Source organism: Oncorhynchus nerka, linkage group LG25, assembly GCF_034236695.1.
Source record: "Oncorhynchus nerka isolate Pitt River linkage group LG25, Oner_Uvic_2.0, whole genome shotgun sequence".
NCBI lineage: Eukaryota > Metazoa > Chordata > Actinopteri > Salmoniformes > Salmonidae > Oncorhynchus > Oncorhynchus nerka.
The window spans coordinates 35,064,209-35,085,184 of record NC_088420.1 but is presented as its reverse complement, the minus strand read 5'-3'; the positions used below and the strand labels follow the sequence as shown (position 1 = coordinate 35,085,184).

The 20,976-nt window shown below is 44.9% G+C and overlaps 1 protein-coding gene across 1 annotated transcript in view; it reads right to left on the bottom strand.

The window, feature by feature from the left end:
• Positions 1-20,976, bottom strand: part of LOC115109428 (FERM domain-containing protein 5-like) — a 154,919-nt gene that overhangs the window by 42,636 nt on the left and 91,307 nt on the right. Inside the window, exons 2-4 of the mRNA XM_029634314.2 lie at positions 10,090-10,194; positions 9,212-9,254; positions 8,306-8,384 (exon numbers count right to left, since the gene is read on the bottom strand). Coding sequence (XP_029490174.1) covers positions 8,306-8,384; positions 9,212-9,254; positions 10,090-10,194 — 227 coding nt within the window. The remainder of the gene's footprint in view (positions 1-8,305; positions 8,385-9,211; positions 9,255-10,089; positions 10,195-20,976) is intronic.

Here is a 20,976-nt window from a genome sequence, read left to right as displayed (position 1 = left end):
TGAGAATAACACCTGGAACAATGCAGCTACACTGGCTGCAGACTGAGACTAACACCTGGAACAATGCAGCTGAACTGGCTGCAGACTGAGACTAACACCTGGAACAATGCAGCTACAATGGCTGCAGACTGAGACTAACACCTGGAACAATGCAGCTACACTGGCTACAGACTGAGACTAACACCTGGAACAATGCAGCTACACTGGCTGCAGACTGAGACTAACACCTGGAACAATGCAGCTACACTGGCTACAGACTGAGACTAACACCTGGAACAATGCAGCTACACTGGCTGCAGACTGAGACTAACACCTGGAACAATGCAGCTACACTGGCTGCAGACTGAGACTAACACCTGGAACAATGCAGCTACACTGGCTGCAGACTGAGACTAACACCTGGAACAATGCAGCTGCACAGGCTGCAGACTGAGACTAACACCTGGAACAATGCAGCCGCACAGGCTGCAGACTGAGACTAACACCTGGAACAATGCAGCTACACTGGCTGCAGACTGAGACTAACACCTGGAACAATGCAGCTACACTGGCTGCAGACTGAGACTAACACCTGGAACAATGCAGCTACACTGGCTGCAGACTGAGACTAACACCTGGAACAATGCAGCTACACTGGCTGCAGACAGAGACTAACACCTGGAACAATGCAGCTACACTGGCTGCAGACTGAGACTAACACCTGGAACAATGCAGCTACACTGGCTGCAGACTGAGACTAACACCTGGAACAATGCAGCTTGTTGAAGGATAGCCGTGAATTGAAATGAATATTTTACCCATCCCTATCCTCTCCCCTAATTGTGTGGTCTAACCATTGTGCTATATATTATACAGTATCCTTTCAGTATTTGATTAACAAGGAAACAACATTGAAAAATACATGTCATTGATTTGTATCATTTACCCTCCTTTTACCGTTCCTCTTCCTGACCTCCAACTAGATGAGGTGGTCTATCCCTGCCTGCCACTCTCATAATCTCTCTCTCTCTATCTCTCTTTTCTTCAGCCTTCACTCCCCTTCTCCCCTCCCACACCCACTCCATCAGAACCTGTCACCCATACATAATCCACACAATTCCTTATCAGCATTCTATGTTCATTTCATCACACCCAAGTGAATGAATCCCTAGACAGTAATGAATATGAGATGTCAAACACCTCATATGAAACAGGCTAGGTGTGTATGCCTCCTTTCAACACATACACACACATTGTAATAGACATAATCAAACACACGTACCGATACACAGGCAAAAGAAACACACTCATACTCAATTGCACACGTACAGTGCATTCAGAAAGTACGGAGAGATCCTTGATGAAAACCTGCTCCAGAGCGCTCAGGACCTCAGACTGGGGCGAAGGTTCACTTTCTAACAGGACAACGACCCTAAGCACACAGCCAAGACAACGGACTTCCGGGTTGGAGCGAGCCGGTCGCATCCGCGCTTCGGTCTGCAGGTTGTATAACTTTTTCATTACATTTCATTACATTTCATTATAGTACAACGGTCTGATTTGTCTAATCTTAGCAATTTCTTCTTAGCTAGCTACATAGTCGTCGTTGTATCAAAGATTATTGCGTAATTATCGTATTTCGTCGTCTCCTATCTGCCCAACACGTTCACCGTCTACCATAGCACTGTAGTAACTATCACACTCAACTGAACGACTTGATTAGTGTAGTGTTAGCTAGCTACATAGTTGTCTTTGCTGTTTTCGTATCCAAGATCATTGTGTAGTTTAGAGTGTGGAGTCTTAGAGTGATAATTGCGTTATTATCGTATTTCGTCGTCCTCCTATCTGCCTAGCAGCTAGCCAGCTAGCATACGTTCACCGGCTACCGTAGCACTGTAGTAACTATCACACTCAACTGAACGACTTGATTAGTGTAGTATTAGCTAGCTACATAGTTGTCTTTGCTGTCTTCGTATCCAAGATAATTGTGTAGTGTAGAGTGTGTAGTCTTAGAGTGATTATCTTAATTCACCGAGGTTAGCTAGCCAGCTATTTTGTCGTCCTTAACGTAGGAGACACTCCTAGCTAGCCAATAGCCAGCCAACGTCTACTGAATAGAACTTTCGCATTCCGGTCGCATTCCGCTCGCTCCACAGGTAGTATCACATTTTCATTTCATTTCATTACAGTCCCAACGGTGTGATTTGTTTGATCGTAGCTAGCTACATAGCTAGCTACATAGCCGTCTTTGTTCAAAGATAATTGTGTAGTCTAGAGCGATTTTCTAGGTTAGCTAGCCAGCTATTGTCGTTCTCCTAACGCAACGCAACGTAACCAACACTGCTAGCTAGCCAGCTAGCTCCCGAAAAGCAGCATTGTAGAAACTTCACACTCAACGGTACGACTTGATTAGGGTAGTGTCAACAACGCAGCTAGCCTACCCCAGCAGTACTGTATCATTTTAATCATTTTAGTCAATTAGATTCTTGCTACGTAAGCTTAACTTTCTGAACATTCGAGACGTGTAGTCCACTTGTCATTCCAATCTCCTCTGCATTAGCGTAGCCTCTTCTCTAGCCTGTCAACTATGTGTCTGTCTATCCCTGTTCTCTCCTCTCTGCACAGACCATACAAACGCTCCACACCGCATGGCCGCGGCCACCCTAATCTGGTGGTCCCAGCGCACGACCCACGTGGAGTTCCAGGTCTCCGGTAGCCTCTGGAACTGCCGATCTGCGGCCAACAAGGCAGAGTTCATCTCAGCCTATGCCTCCCTCCAGTCCCTCGACTTCTTGGCTCTGACGGAAACATGGATCACCACAGACAACACCGCTACTCCTACTGCTCTCTCTTCGTCCGCCCACGTGCTCTCGCACACCCCGAGAGCTTCTGGTCAGCGGGGTGGTGGAACCGGGATCCTCATCTCTCCCAAGTGGTCATTCTCTCTTTCTCCCCTTACCCATCTGTCTATCGCCTCCTTTGAATTCCATGCTGTCACAGTTACCAGCCCTTTCAAGCTTAACATCCTTATCATTTATCGCCCTCCAGGTTCCCTCGGAGAGTTCATCAATGAGCTTGATGCCTTGATAAGCTCCTTTCCTGAGGACGGCTCACCTCTCACAGTTCTGGGCGACTTTAACCTCCCCCACGTCTACCTTTGACTCATTCCTCTCTGCCTCCTTCTTTCCACTCCTCTCCTCTTTGACCTCACCCTCTCACCTTCCCCCTACTCACAAGGCAGGCAATACGCTCGACCTCATCTTTACTAGATGCTGTTCCTCCACTAACCTCATTGCAACTCCCTCCAAGTCTCCGACCACTACCTTGTATCCTTTTCCCTCTCGCTCTCATCCAACACTTCCCACACTGCCCCTACTCGGATGGTATCGCGCCGTCCCAACCTTCGCTCTCTCTCCCCGCTACTCTCTCCTCTTCCATCCTATCATCTCTTCCCTCTGCTCAAACCTTCTCCAACCTATCTCCTGATTCTGCCTCCTCAACCCTCCTCTCCACCCTTTCTGCATCCTTTGACTCTCTATGTCCCCTATCCTCCAGGCCGGCTCGGTCCTCCCCTCCCGCTCCGTGGCTCGACGACTCATTGCGAGCTCACAGAACAGGGCTCCGGGCAGCCGAGCGGAAATGGAGGAAAACTCGCCTCCCTGCGGACCTGGCATCCTTTCACTCCCTCCTCTCTACATTTTCCTCCTCTGTCTCTGCTGCTAAAGCCACTTTCTACCACTCTAAATTCCAAGCATCTGCCTCTAACCCTAGGAAGCTCTTTGCCACCTTCTCCTCCCTCTTGAATCCTCCTCCCCTCCCCCCTCCTCCCTCTCTGCAGATGACTTCGTCAACCATTTTGAAAAGAAGGTCGACGACATCCGATCCTCGTTTGCTAAGTCAAACGACACCGCTGGTTCTGCTCACACTGCCCTACCCTGTGCTCTGACCTCTTTCTCCCTCTCTCTCCAGATGACATCTCGCGTCTTGTGACGGCCGGCCGCCCAACAACCTGCCCGCTTGACCCTATCCCCTCCTCTCTTCTCCAGACCATCTCCGGTGACCTTCTCCCTTACCTCACCTCGCTCATCAACTCATCCCTGACCGCTGGCTACGTCCCTCCCGTCTTCAAGAGAGCGAGAGTTGCACCCCTTCTGAAAAACCTACACTCGATCCCTCCGATGTCAACAACTACAGACCAGTATCCCTTCTTTCTTTTCTCTCCAAAACTCTTGAACGTGCCGTCCTTGGCCAGCTCTCCCGCTATCTCTCTCAGAATGACCTTCTTGATCCAAATCAGTCAGGTTTCAAGACTAGTCATTCAACTGAGACTGCTCTTCTCTGTATCACGGAGGCGCTCCGCACTGCTAAAGCTAACTCTCTCTCCTCTGCTCTCATCCTTCTAGACCTATCGGCTGCCTTCGATACTGTGAACCATCAGATCCTCCTCTCCACCCTCTCCGAGTTGGGCATCTCCGGCGCGGCCCACGCTTGGATTGCGTCCTACCTGACAGGTCGCTCCTACCAGGTGGCGTGGCGAGAATCCGTCTCCTCACCACGTGCTCTCACCACTGGTGTCCCCCAGGGCTCTGTTCTAGGCCCTCTCCTATTCTCGCTATACACCAAGTCACTTGGCTCTGTCATAACCTCACATGGTCTCTCCTATCATTGCTATGCAGACGACACACAATTAATCTTCTCCTTTCCCCTTCTGATGACCAGGTGGCGAATCGCATCTCTGCATGTCTGGCAGACATATCAGTGTGGATGACGGATCATCACCTCAAGCTGAACCTCGGCAAGACGGAGCTGCTCTTCCTCCCGGGGAAGGACTGCCCGTTCCATGATCTCGCCATCACGGTTGACAACTCCATTGTGTCCTCGTCCCAGAGCGCTAAGAACCTTGGCGTGATCCTGGACAACACCCTGTCGTTCTCAAATAACATCAAGGCGGTGGCCCGTTCCTGTAGGTTCATGCTCTACAACATCCGCAGAGTACGACCCTGCCTCACACAGGAAGCGGCGCAGGTCCTAATCCAGGCACTTGTCATCTCCCGTCTGGATTACTGCAACTCGCTGTTGGCTGGGCTCCCTGCCTGTGCCATTAAACCCCTACAACTCATCCAGAACGCCGCAGCCCGTCTGGTGTTCAACCTTCCCAAGTTCTCTCACGTCACCCCGCTCCTCCGCTCTCTCCACTGGCTTCCAGTTGAAGCTCGCATCCGCTACAAGACCATGGTGCTTGCCTACGGAGCTGTGAGGGGAACGGCACCTCAGTACCTCCAGGCTCTGATCAGGCCCTACACCCAAACAAGGGCACTGCGTTCATCCACCTCTGGCCTGCTCGCCTCCCTACCACTGATGAAGTACAGTTCCCGCTCAGCCCAGTCAAAACTGTTCGCTGCTCTGGTCCCCCAATGGTGGAACAAACTCCCTCACGACGCCAGGACAGCGGAGTCAATCACCACCTTCCGGAGACACCTGAAACCCCACCTCTTTAAGGAATACCTAGGATAGGATAAAGTAATCCTTCTCACCCCCTTAAAAGACCTAGATGCACTATTGTAAAGTGGCTGTTCCACTGGATGTCATAAGGTGAAAGCACCAATTTGTAAGTCGCTCTGGATAAGAGCGTCTGCTAAATGACTTAAATGTAAATGTAAGTCTCTGAATGTCCTTGAGTGCCCAGCCAGAGCCCGGACTTGAACCTGATCGAACATCTCTGGAGAGACCTGAAAATAGTTGCGCAGCGACGCTCCTCATCCAACCTGACAGAGATTGAGAGGATCTGCAGAGAAGAATGGGAGTAACTACCCAAATACAGGTGTGACAAGCTTGTAGCGTCATACCCAAGAAGACTCGAGGCTGTAATCGCTGCCAAAGGTGAGGCTGTAATCGCTGCCACAGGTAAAGGATCTGAAAACATATGTCAATGTCATATTTCCATTTTTTCTATCAAAATATGTAAACATTTCCAAAAACCTGTTTTTGCTTTGCCATTATGGGGTATTGTGGGTAGATTGATGAGGGAAAAAAACTATGAATCAATTTTAGAATAAGGCTGTAACGTAACAAAATGTGGGAAAAGTGAAGGGGTACTTTCCGAATGCACTGTACTTGCTTCTTTGATGTCATCATCAGGAGGTAGAAATCAGAGCGTATCAGAGGGTGTTTAAAGGCCCTATTGAGGGCACAGAGAGGCTTTTCTGGGTGACCTCATTGCAGACTGCACAGGGGATGAGGGAGTCAGGCGAAGAACTGTGCAAAAATGATTCCAATCTGAGCTAGCTGGGGGCTAATCATGTATCATTTAGAAGAGTCTGCTAGCCGTCACTGACCCTCAGTCCTCCTCCTTCCCTGCCTTCCCTCAACAGCCAGCCAGTCAGCCGGCCAGAGAGACCAATGGAGAGCACAGCCCAGCTACACAGCCTCCCAATTTAGCAGAAATTTCTGAGAACAGGCTTGCCCGCCAGCTTACTTAGGAAGGCTTTTTACGTACATCTCAACTTTACTTCAAACTGCAGTCTCTTTTTAATATTTATCGCACTATTTTAGAAACAAAGTGCTCAGAATTGTTTTATTATGGAGGCCCTTCAATAATGACTAGAAAAACTAAAAATACTGTATGTGCATTCAGCAGGCAAACACTTCTGGAGAAAAAGAAAAGTATGAGAAAAGGTGATAAGCAGAGGGTGCTTTGAAACTGCTTTTGAAAAGGCAAAAGTTATTAAAAGATTTTATACACAAAACCATAGCTGCTCTACCTTACTTCTTCTTTATACTAGAGCAGTGGTTCCCAAACTTTTATAGTCCCGTACCCCTTCAAACATTCAACCTCCAGCTGCGTACCCCCTCTAGCACCTGGGTCAGCACACACTCATTTATTTTATTTTTTTGCCATCATTGTAAGCTATACCATAAATGTATTAAACATAAGAATGAGTGTGACTTTTTGTCACAACCCGGCTCGTGGGAAGTGACAAAGAGCTCTTATAGGACCAGGGCACAAATAATAATATAATAATAATCAATATTTTTGCTCTTAATTTATCCATCTTACATAAAACCTTATTTGTTCATCAAAAATTGTGAATAACCCACCACAGGTTAATGAGAAGGGTGTGCTTGAAAGGATGCACATAACTCTGCAATGTTGGGTTGTATTGGAGAGTCTCAGTCTTAAATCATTTTCCACACAGTCTGTGCCTGTATTTAGTTTTCATGCTAGTGAGGGCTGAGAATCCACTCTCACATAGGTACGTGGTTGCAAAGGGCATCAGTGTCTTAACAGCGCGATTTGCCAAGGCAGGATACTCTGAGCGCAGCCCTTTCCAGAAATCTGGCAGTGGCTTCTGATTAAACAAAATTTTCACAGAACCGGTTGTTGCAATTTCGATGAGACTCTCTTGTTCAGATATCGGTAAGTGGACTGGAGGCAGGGCATGAAAGGGATAACGAATCCGTTTCTGGAATGTACCTGCATAATTGTGCACCCAATCACTCAGGTGCTTCGCTATATCACATTTGACATTGTCCGTAAGCTTGAGTTCATTTGCACACAAAAGAATCATACAATGATGGAAAGACCTGTGTGTTGTCCTTCTTAATACAGACAGAAAAGAGCTCCAACTTGTTAATCATAGCCTCAATTTTGTCCCGCACATTGAATATAGTTGTGGAGAGTCCCTGCAATCCTAGATTGAGAAACTCTTCATCATGCAAGCGGTCAGACAAGTGAAAATGATGGTCAGTAAAGAAAACTTTAAGCTCGTCTCCCCATTTAAAAAAGATGTGTTTTAAAAGCGTTACATGTTTGCTGCCCATATCATTGTATAATGCAACAGTGTTTTGTGCCTTTTCCCCAGCATTGTCCCAGCCATATCCGTGGTAGCAGGAAGAATTAAGTCCTCCACAAGAGTATGGGGCCACTTGGTAGCTCACCATATAAGATGCTTCTAGCCCCTTTTTATTAATGGTAACTTTTGCTTTTACACGTCTTACTACTCGAAAGTCATCTTTATTCTCGCTCCAAAAACTCCTGTGGCTTATTTTTCAAATTGTCATGTTTCGTTTCTAAATGTCTGCGGAAGAGTGAAGGTTTCCCGCGAGAGAGTAACGGTTAATGTGATTGGATGTTAATTATTTGATTAGACTACCTGTATTTGACATTGTGTTGTTATTTCGCTGAACACTAGATGGTTTCATTTTATTTTTGGCAGTGAGACGTACCCCAGTTTGGGAATAACTGTACTAGAGGAACCCCGAGTGGTGGCTGGGGGAGTGGTTGTTGGCATTTCTTTACTTTGCTGAGCATCACAAAAAATCCTACCTGGTTATTTCCTCTTTGAGAGCAGCGGGATCAGGAGGGTAAAACTTGACTCTGAGACACATGGTGAACGGAGGCTGGGCTGGGGGACAAAGGCTTGAGTCAGCAATGGAGGACAAAATAGTCAGGAACATTTCATGGTCAGAGTTCAAATGATTAACTGAAAAAATGCTCTAAAAGCACCACCTTGAAAAGGTGTTCTAACATAGTGCTAACATGAATTGATGAAACCATTTCAGTTAACATATTAGCATTTCAAATGCCTACTCAATTTAAACAGAACCCATTAGCAGCAATCTTTGAAGGTGGCACTGAAAAATTATTACCATGAATGAAAATTAGTTTCGATCTTTACTTCATATCACAGTATACAGTAGATTAGGTTAACGGAATCTCACTTAAAAACTGTATCCACAATTAGCAAGACACAGTTCATGATGATTTGCAAAGACAAAAGAGTGGGTGAGAGCTTAGTGTGGATTATGTTCTGCTAGGATTTATTTGAGTTTTTTGGAGGGACAGTTCATCTTTTCTGTCCCTCCTCACAGTCAAATGGAGAATCGTGATCTGTTGAAATCATAATACAGTAACTTCCTACCATCTGTATTCAAATGCACATTCATTACATTTACATTTTAGCAGACACTCTTAGCCAGAGCCATGTACAGGAGAAATTAGGGTTAAGTGACTTGCTCAAGGGCTCATGACAGATTTGTCATCTAGCTGCCTCAGGGATTTGAAACAGCAACCTTTTGGCTACTGGCCCAACGCTCTTAACCATTAGGCTACCTGCCTCCCATTAGTCAAATTACACGACGTGTCATTAGAGACCCCATGGTGATGATAACTATAATTGCTCAGTTGGCAAAATGATCATAGCATGAACAGGAAGACACTCGACATACTTACATTTCATCTGCTTGGCAATACACTTTGTGACCTCCAACCAATGCTGCATCAACAACAACAAAAGACACATGATCAAAGTGTGACAAAAGTGAAACGTCTGAAAATCCTGCTTCTACCACCTTAACTACAACTGAGCTGAGCTGTTACTCCTGACACCATGCTCATATCACTCCATATCACGCTACAAAAGCTAGCAGGTTAAATGCAATAGACAGGAATGACTGTTCATCTAAAGACGTGTGAAAGCCTGTGTCATGTCATGTCAGCATCGGATCTAAAACACACCAACATCATTCATGCTATCAAGTCCTGATTTGTGTCATTAAATCAACATCATGCTGAAGCAAATTGAACAGTGAAGGCCCACAAGGATAACCGCTTTGTATATAAATGACAGTAATGGATGTTGTATCAGATGATACTACACCAGTATGCCTGAGCCTGGCCAGACAGACAGACACACTGCGGCAGTGCTCTCTAGGCTCAGTGCTGAAGGTAACTCTGGTTCTGCCAGAATATCAGGCCCTGCTTCATCCCCCTGTCCTTCTGGGAACATTAACTCCATCAAGCCCCTCTCTTCATTGGAAATGCAGGATCAGCAGGACCTGTGTCTTGTCTCTGTGGCTAAAACACACACTCTGAGCACATGTTATTTCTTCATGAATCAAGCAGTGCAGCTACACGCTATTTTTAGTCCTCTGCTGCTGCTGATGGAATGAGTGTCACTCTAATATGGTGTGTTATGAAAGAAAGAAAATAACATACATCTTCAATCTGGCCCTGTATCTGTTTCAACCGTCACCTCTACTGCAGTATGCTTCATGCAGCACACGGACACACACACACACACACACACACGCACTCACACACACACACACCCGCTGCTTGTCTGGGTCCACATATCTGATGCCAAAGTAGTCCTTCTCCAGTAGGTTCAGGTGGTGGCAGATGAGGTCGAACAGATACTGTCCTTTAGCATCCCGCTGCAAGACAAGGAGAAAACAATAACATGAGGAACTGACAGAAAACACAAGAAAAGAGCACAACAAACTACTGTAAGCAGGCAATTTCGAGGAAATACACCCACTTAAAGGACATAAGTGGGCTGGTCCAGGGACTCAACAACTCCATTAGGACATGAGGGAGAACCTCTGCCAAAGTTTGAGTGTGAGACTAGGGCAAGAGGGAGGTAATTTACTGATATATAAATGTGCTTCATATTTCCCAGAACCTGTGGAGATATTTAGGATTTATCCAATATTGATGACAGCCACCACAGCCATCTGCTGAGTCTGGGCCAGAAGCCCTCCATAGCTGAGAAAAAATGAGAGAGTGGATTAAGTGTGCTGAGATCTGGCTGGGTTAGACTGATGGACTGTGACCCTCCCTTGCTTGTGTGTGGGCACGCTGCCCTCAGAGCAGCAGTCTGGCACACCACACAGTGGCACAGAGGACTGGACGCAGTGGGCACACTCCTCCACTGACTCTCTACTGCACATCAGTTGCCACTGCCGGTCTCCTATATTCTGCACAGCCACAGGTACAATTCCTATGGACTAACCCAGCCTCCCTATTGAGGCCAGACCCTCTACACTGAGTTTAATGCAAATGTTTCTTCTCCCTAAAATTACAGCACCTCCGCTTATATTCTAAAGGTTAATGAAGGTTATCCAAGTATCACACAGTTTAGGTATGATGATTGGTCAAACCTATAATACACTATATACAGTATATTATGCTGAGAAGAATTGCATATGATTTAAAGGCAATAATTTTAAGGTCCCGGGTTTAAACTAAGCTAACATATGTAATTGTTTTCCGATGGTCATACCAAGGAAAATGTTTGCTTTTTGCTTTAGAGTTTTAGGACCCCTGTAAGTATCCCCCCCAAAATTGAATTTGTCCTTACTGCCATTAGACCATAGAAACACATTGAATAACATATTCATACATGACAAAACAGACAGTAAATAAATACATCAAAAGGAAGTATATTTGATGTACTTGTCCTATATCTGAGAGATATGAGAAAGCTCATGAAATTCTGATATTTTTTTTACCCATATTAAACCCTTTTTTTGGCACTGACGTACTTCCATAGACTGAGTGTACAAAATATTAGGAACACCTGCTCTTTCCATGACGAAGACGGACCAGGTGAATCCAGGTGAAAGCTATGATCCCTTATTGAGGGATCATTTGTCACTTGTTAAATCCACTTCAATCAGTGTAGATGAAGGGGAGAAGACAGGTTAAAGAAGGATTTTTAAGCCTTGAGAGAATTGAGACATGGGTTGTTTATGTGTTCCATTCAGAGGATGACAAAAGATTTAAGTGCCTTTGAACGGGGTATGGTAGTAGGTGCTAGGCATACCAGTTTGAGTGTGTCAAGAACTGCAACGCTGCTGGGTTTTTCACACTCAACAGTTTCCCGTGTGTATCAAGAATGGTCCACCACCCAAAGGACATCCAGCCAACTTGATACAATTATGGGAAGTACGGTGTCAACATTGCCTAGCATCCCTGTGGAACGCTTTTGGCACCTTGTAGAATCCATGCCATGACAAATTGAGACTGTTCTGAGGGCAAAAGGGGGTGCAACTCAATATTAGGAAGGTGTTCCTAATGTTTTGTACACTCAGTGTATATAATTCCATTCATTTTTTTAACAGGTACTGGGCTACTTTAAGATGAGTCTTGTGAGACAGCATGTACGTGTTCGTAAGAGTCTCACCTTTCGATTATGGGGTCATATTACTGTGTAGCCCAAACTATTCGGACATCTCAGATAGAAGTTTGCAGATCGGCGGTACCTACTTCAGACAAGTCCCATGACGCTTGTGGGGGTCGTAGAGACAAACGGAGAACACCATCGTGCTCGGGGTCATATTAGCATTAGTAGCCAAAACCGTTTGGGGTAGCTCTGCCGCCGTTCACCGCAGATGCGGGAAGACAACATCGGTGGATGCGGTGGATTGAGCCCATGCAAAGCAACAGATATCACTAGATTAAACAGATGGATTTTGGATTATGCTAATTAGATTTCCACGGGGGCGCGGGCTCTAGGTAAGAGGAGATCAAAGAGAAGGCAAGGCAGAGAAGGAGAGGATAGAAGAGGAGGGGAGACTGCCCACCTGCACCGGCACCAGTTTTCCCCTCCCTCTCTCACACACCACTGAAAGACCTATCAGGCTCCCAGCTCTGATTACTATTTGAAATGTCACTCAAATCAACATGTTTTCCATAATAATATCCACCCTCTCTGAATTATTCCATAAAGATAAGTTATTTGAATTTTCAGCAAACATTGCACACCACCATAATAAGTTGTTTCCCTCTGGTGGAGTTTAAGGCATTTTTGTAAGGTCTGCTGGTATTAGCAGAAGCACAAACCAGGGATGATTACAGCTCACTGGGACAGGGTGGTGATCCATCCGGCAGGCAGGCAACTAATACACCTCTCTACCTAGCCTACAACCTGGGAGTTATATACTGCAGACTCAGTCGGGCTGTCAGCTTAACACTGTGTCTGTTAGTCAGCTAACTAGAATAATGGCAGAGCTTCTGTGATGAGCATGTGTACTGAAACGGGGTGGACTAGAATTCTGATACACTGGCACCCCTCACATATTACTGTGCAACATCAGGAAACGACAGACTAAACGATTACAGTTATTACAATATCCTGAATCAGTACCAACGTAAAAAGTAATCTTCAAAGCAAGGCTATAAAATAAAAATATATGCAATCAATACATGTGAATGATCTGTTTTAATAGCTGAAGAGGATACATGCAGGTGCTGAAGGTGTGCCTTCTAGGCATGACATGTGTGACATATTAAGAGGATTGCATCTCCCAGTCTTACTAATAACTGGGATGTGGATGAAGAGGTGATACATCAGTGCCAGGGAGAGAACGCAGATTAATGATCGCTCCACTGCTCTCCCTCTCCTTCTCCCTCCCCATGCCAGGGACAAACAGGCCTCACGTGCCACCTCCCTCCCTCCCCACTGGCTCACTTGGGGCCGTTTAATGGAGCTTAGTAATGGGGTCAGTCAACACACATGCTCCTCACAATCAAACTCATAAGTCTTCATGCAAACTTTTAAAGGAACACACTTCAAGGTCAAGCATACAAGTCTCATGCGTCAGATGAATCTGTCACGCTCCAATTGATAACATGTCAGCCAATGAGGACTGTTTAGTGACCTTGGAGGGGAGGATAATGTGGTTAATCCACATTTGTATTTACAGCACATCCATATCTCGAGCATTTCCCACTGTCTACATTTGCACAGCAACCAGAGATGTTCATGATGCCTTCAGTGCAGTCAGAGCTCTGCATGCCTATTTTTGGTAGTCTGACAGATGGGGAGCAGTCGACCTTAAACGCATACGATTGAAGCATGCAGAGCACAATGTGATGTGTGGGTGAACAGCAGAGGATTCCCTAAATGAGCCCCTGACACAGAGGGGGCTGAGGTCTGCTGAGAATAAGACACTGGCCATGCGTGGGTAACATGCTGCTGTTGGCCTGGACACCACCTGATGGCTGCTACTGGATCTCACTGGATCTCTCCAGTCCAGAGGACAAGAAGACATGTCCCTCCCCCTCACCATTAAGAACAGTATGACCCTTGAGCTGTGAGTGGAGGTCACCTCAGGCCAGGCTAGACCAGGGCAGTGGGCTGTTAGAGTCAGCCTCAGTCACTCTTTCTGTCCTCACTGGGCCTGTGATGGCAGAGGAAGTGTCTCTTTGATCAGTAATCTCCTCAACGTCATTACTCAGGCTCCAGCTAACACACTTCATTAAGAGAGAGCCCTGTCAGAGAAGGCTTACCGGGTGCCTGCCGTGACTCTCCGGACAAATATTAGTGCGAGCAAGCGCTGCTAACAGTCTGACCTTTCTCACAGTAAGACTTTGTGCTTGCGGACCTCCATGGGCGATCATCACTGTCACTTCTAGACCTCTCCCTCACATCCAACTCAACCCGACATGCCTGCTTACTTGCCCCGGGCAGAAATTGAAGCGCAAAGGGGCAATGCATTGCACAAGGACACACACGCTTATCAATTATGCATATTACATCCTTATAAAATAGGTATGGGACACAGATCCCTCAATAAGATCAATCACAGTCTCTCACTCTGGGTATTGACATCCCATCATAATAAACCATTCTTGTTCACCTTGAATTTAGAATTAAACTTTGTTTATTCAACTTGAATAACTTGTATTTTATGAAAGCTGTAAATATACAATACACATTGTTCAGAGATGCACCAGCCTCAAAAACCACCACTGGGCAGAAATCCCTGCCAAGGTGAGCCAATGACAAAGCAAAAAAAGTCTGGAAGACAGTGATGTATATGGGCAAAAGATGACGCATTGAGTCAGACAGGAAGCCTGGCTTTTTTGTTGTTGCAGACAGCAAGTGTGTTAGTATTCCATAGCACTCCTCTCTCCCTCTCTCACTCCTTCTCCTCTCTCCCTCCCTGAGTCATCTCTTTACCCCACACAAAGCCCAGCTGCATTATTCCACTCCAACAGGCTCTGTAATTACAGGATCTGTGTGACGGTGTGGCGGGAAAAAAGGATCTGATGAATGATGCTGGTGAATTCCTAATGAACCAATGTCTCTTCAGCTGGGTTGGTCATGGATTGTTAAAAGGTTTCGACCAAACTGCCCATAGAATCCCCTGGTCTGACCATTGACTAACCAAATCAAATAGCATCTCCGATAAAGACATTGGTTTGTTCATGTGAACGGGGATTCAGTGATTGTTGTTGTGGCAGTAGCATCTGGTGTGAAAACCTTCTGTTACCCCTAGTGACATTTTACAGTTGAGTACACTTTTATAAAAAAGGGTAACAAAAGGGTTCTTTGGCAGTCCCCACAGGATAATTATTTTTGGTTTCATGTAGAACCCTCTGTGGAAAGGGTTCTACATGGAACCCAAAAAGATTCTACCTGGAACCAAAAAGTGTTTTTCAACGGGTTCTCCTATGAGGATGGCCAAAGAACCCTTTTAGGTTATAGATAGCACTGTTTTTCCTAAGAGTGTAGGAAGGCCTCTTTCCACACATCCTGTAAACAGACTGCATCCTCTACCATCAAATCCAAAGGATGGTTCATAATAGTGATTGGGGGGGAAATCAAATACAGTTCCATAACGGGATATTACTTTTGACGTTATATCGTATCGTATCATCTTGACAATATCGCAATATTATGTTTGCGCTAGTTGGCTGTACCTGCACCAAAACTCCACTACTTTCCCTTATGTATCTACTTTTTAAACAGGGAGCCCATTTGTTTTCTGACCTTTTATTTCCATGACTGATCAAAACTCGTTTTCTCACCGCTCTCTCTTGTTCCTCTGCAGCAAACATACGGTGAGCAATATGTTGGTAACCGAATCGCAATACAATAACAGTACCGAATCGCAATACAATAACAGTACCGAATCGCAATACATATTGAACCGCAATACATATCGTATCGGCACCTAAGTATCGTGATAATATCGTATCGTGAGGTCCCTTGCAATTCCCAGCCCTAATTCATCACAAATCATAAAAACGTTTGGCTAAACCTGTGGCAAAATGCCTGTCCTGTACTAATACTACCATACGCATAAGTAGTAGCACAGCCATGAAAAGCAGGGATAATTCTATTAAATGTCATACTGCTTCACAAGCGTTTTCCTCTCCTGCGTTGTCTCTGTTGGCTGCAGTCTTAATTTCGTCATTAAACGGTCATTTACTGAACAATAGCTCATCCTGGACGTAATTCTGCGCCAACAATAGCACATCTTCCATGCAATGCCCATAACGTGTCACCTTGTAAATGGTTGGGCTGCTTTAACTGGCAAAACAACCCCAGTCTCCATAATGTCTGTGTGTCCAAACAGACATCCAGAGCTCCTGCAGGGTATAAAGCTTCACAGGACACAAAGTTGATGGAGCTCTAGCCAGATACTTGAATGGTGCAGATAGCCATAGGCCTACAACTTATACGTACAGTACACTCAATGGCAAAAAGACTGACCAGCAAAACAATCCCCAGGTTTAAAACAGCATCATTGCTACCCTATTTCCTAAGGGTCCCCTTGAGTACAATGCCCACTTTCCTTTCAGATTAATCATTAAAAATGGGCTTTATGTCAACCTTGCAACACAGAACATTAATAAAAGACAGTTTCATTTTATAGCGAGGGTTAGGGAAACACAATGCTGTTGGCTCGTGTGTGACTGGTGCGTGTGTGTGTGTATGTGTGTGTGGTTTAAAGCACAGAGAGGACCTGGAGTGGTAGAGCCCTGGGGTAATTCCTCCGGTTTCATTAATAGATTACTTTCCTTAGCTTCGGGGCCTGGGGTGTGTGAGTGATTGCATTGTTAATGTAGCACACTCGGTCTGTGTGAGGTTCAAGCTCAGGTTCTGCTGCCACAGCATCACAGCCTGGGGCCTGGGACCCAGAGCACACCAACGCATGCACACACGGCAACTCATCCACAACCCATTACATACAGTACACACATACCTCTGCTTCAAACGGAAAATCAACAATCAGGTGCTTAAGCCTTTCCAAGTAACGATTAGAGAACGATTAACGATCACCCAGGAAACCTATAGGTTCTTTTAAACAGAGAACATAACATCAGACAGTTGTAAAGAGCAAATCGTTATGATCTAGATTTGTTATATTCATTCTTAAGCACTCAAGACATTTATCAAGCACTTACGCTTTATTGACCCCAGAGCGTGTCCTTCAGATATCTGCAGTGTTCTGCGACAATGGGAATGTAAGGGATACAGAGCACATTCTCCACTCAGCCACTTCACACTTCCCCATAGCTTCACCTGCTAGGTTCATACCGTATGGTGGTGAATAGGGTTGCAAAATTGCGGGAACTTTCAATAAATTCCCTGGTTTTCCCGAAATCCCGGTTGGAGTTTTCTACAATTAGCAGAAAATCCGGAATCCTTCAACCAGGATTTCTGGAAAACAAGGGAATTTATTGAAAATTCCATGAATTTTGCAACCTTAGTGGTGAACATTGGGAACGAGGCACCCCTAGGCAACCCTAGTGGTGAACATTGGGAACGAGGCTTCCTCTACATCTTTCACCTGCACTGGGCTGGTGCTGCTCATCTCCCCCAGTTAAAACTCTGACCACCTAGTCGCCATCACACACTGGTCCCACTAGGAGAGGAGGCTAGGATGCTGGGGTTAGAGGGGGATAAGCTGAACTGACATTTTGGGACCTGGGAGACAATGGTAGAATCTGTGGCACAAACACAGCAGCTAATTAAAACTTTAGAGAGTCTATGATGACTCAAACAGGATAAAATCAGATAGGAAGTAGAAAAGAGTAAATATATCTTAGTGCTTAGTCCCCTCCTGTAATCCCTGTTCACCCATAACTATGTGGCCACACTTGACTCCAACACCATCATCAAGTTTGCTGATGACACGAAGATGGTAGGCCTGATCACCGACTGCGATGAGACAGCCTATAGGATGAAGGCTAGAAACTTAGCAGTGTGGTGCCATGACAACAACCTCTCCTTCAATGTCAGTAAAACCAAGGAGCTGATTGAGGATTACAGGAGAAAGAGGGGAGAGCATGCCCCCATCCAAGGGGCTGTAGTGGATTGAATCAAGCGGCTCAAGTTCCTTGGCGTCCACATAACTAAGGACTTAACATGGTCCACACACACCCGCACAGTTGTGAAGAGGGCACGACAGCGCCTCTTCCCTCTCAGGAGGCTGTAAAGATTTGGCATTTGCCCTCAGATCCTCATTGGACCTCGTATCCCCTCACGAGGGCCGAGCTCCCTGTCATCCAGGACGTCTATATCAGGCGGTGTCAGAGGAAAGCCCTAAAAATGGCCTCAGACTCCAGCCACCAAAGCCAAAGACTGTTGACTATGCTATCGTCCGGCAAACAGTACCAGAGCATCGGCTCTAAGACCAACAGGCTCCTAGACAGCTTCTACCCCTAAGCCATAAGACCACTAAATAGCCAAAAGACTGCTAAATAGTTAATTCATTGGTTACCCTATCTGCACTGACCCTATCTTGCACTGATTCTATGCACAGTATTGACATACTATAGTCACTCACACAAAACCCACACAAATCCACATACACTACATACGCACACACACAAACGCATAGCGACACAACACAAACACACATACACTCTGAGAAAAAAGGGTTCCAAAAGGGAGTTCTGCCATGAACCGTTTTGATCAGAATAAGACAAGGTTCATTGTAAGGCAAATGGTTCTACATATAACCTTTAACATCCTAAGAACTCTTTTTAAACGTAAGGAAGGCAAGAAGGACTATTTGGAAGGCAAGAAGGGTTCTCCATAGAACCATTTTCCAGCGTGGTCTATTGCAGGGAGATTTTCAGAATAGTTTGTTTTACTATAATATCCGTGTTTTTGCATGTACTTTACATTGATTGGTTGATTAATTTTATGCAATACAAAGATAAATAGCATACAGTTTTGTAACCTAATCCAATCTGTTAGTAATTGGATTAATTGCTGTTCCAGTTTAGATGATTGAGATAGTCTCAGTATTCAATCTTTCCTACCCTGGCAGTCATTCTGAATACAGGTTGCGGGTGATTAACAAGTCCACTTGTTGGATATCCTAACTCTGGCTGGATTCCAATAGGAATTACACATCACTTTGCAAGGCATCATAATGTAATTTGCAGGCCTGATGTGACCTGTAAACCAGGAGATTCCTAACACCCCTGTGTTTGGAGATAACTAGGCTCTCAAAGAAAGCCTTATGATATACCCAGAGTATACAAAACATTTGGAACACCTTCCTAATATTGAGTTGCACCCCCGTTTGCCCTAAGAACAACCTCAATTTGTCAGGGCATGGACTCTACAAGGTGTTGAAAGCGTTCCACAGGAATGCTGGCCCATGTTGACTCCAATGCTTCCCACAGTTGTGTCAAGTTAGCTGGATGTCCTTTGGGTGGTGGACCATTCTTGACACACTCGGGAAACTGTTGGGTGTGAAAAACCCAGCAGCATTGCAGTTCTTACAAAAGGTTTCATTTGGAGAATAGTGCGTTATCCCATCCTTGTATTCCGACCTATATATCGCACCAGCTCTACGGTGTCTTAATGTAACCATGATTGAATTCCGACCCCAGTGCAGCTCAGTGTAAACAAGCGTAACGGAAGGGTAAATATATTCTGGCTCCCTGTATATCGTTTCATTCTTGCTTATTTAATTCCTCTTGTGCTACAATTTTTTTTTCATTATAATTTTTTAACTGCATCATGGAAATGGCTTGTAAGCAATCATTTTACAGTAAAGTCTACTACGCCCAATGTATTCAGTGCATGTGACAAATACAGTTTCATTGACCTATCAGAGCTCATTGTGAAATGCTTGCTTTATAAGCCTTTCCCAACAATACAGAGTTGAAACATCTCCTTAGTGTGGCTGGGGTGTTCAAGAAGTACAGGATGCTAGAGCAGAACTGTTAGCAGGTCAGTGTAGGAACCACAGTGAGTGGCAGAATGACTTAAGTGTGATCAGCCTGAATACTAAATACTATTCACACTCTGATCACTCATGGTAACATGCTAAACAGACAGGCAGACATCAGCATAGGCCCATGCCTCATGCCTGTACACATAAACAGAAAAATACAAGTTACATCTAAGAAATGCAGATATCCTAGTGTTAAATTCCATCTGTCAACTCTCACATAGAATTTAAATTCCAAAACCTGTAATTTCCTGTTACCAGGGCTCTGTGTTTGTCACTGTGCCTACATGTACATGAAACTCCAGAAAGCTGTTGCGTGTTGAGAGAATCAAGTTGTATTGTCCAGGAACTAGTTCCTGCAGCCTCCTAGTAGCCAGGGTTCCCACCAGCAGCATAATGCTCTGCTTGGAGAAAAAGCAAGCTGTTCACACTCACCAGGCAAAAAGTGGGCCATCAAAACACGACGGGAATGAGGCGGAGTATGGATTTGCCCCAGAAACAGGAAGAAACAGGAAAAGTAGAAAAGCAACAGAAGCTGGGGAGTTGGGATGGACTGAAAACAACAATGACTACATAATGTAAACCACACATACTGTATCTCCTTGTATGAGCGTCCATAGAAGCTTTTGAAAAGCTCAATTGAGCAGAACATTAAATGTAGCTGTATGGAATGCAAGTTGGCATGTACGGAACACACATGATAATCAAACCCTTCAGCGAGAGCGGATCCACACTATCCACACTAATGTCAGAGCAATACTTCAAGTTCAATAATGACGCATAATTGTCAGGGGTGGAAAAAATACTCAAAAGTCATACTGTAGTAAAAGTAAAGATACCTTAATAGAAAATGGCTCAAGTAAAAGTGAAAGTCACCCAGTAAAATATTACTTGAGTAAAAGTCTAAAAGTATTTGGTTTAAAATATACTTAAGTATCAAAAGTAAATAGAATTGCTAAAATGTACTTTAGTATTCAAAAGTAAAAGTAAAAGTATTACAAATTTAATATCCTTAAATTACGCAAACCAGACAGCACAATACATGTTTCTATTTTATATTTACGGATAGCAAGGGGCACACTAAAGCACTCTGACTTTAATTTACAAACAAAGTATTTGTGTTTAGTGACTCTGCCAGATCAGAGGCAGTGACCAGGGATGTTCTCTTGATAAGTGTGTGAATTGGACCATTTCCCTGTCAAAATGTAACAAGTACTTTTGGGTACT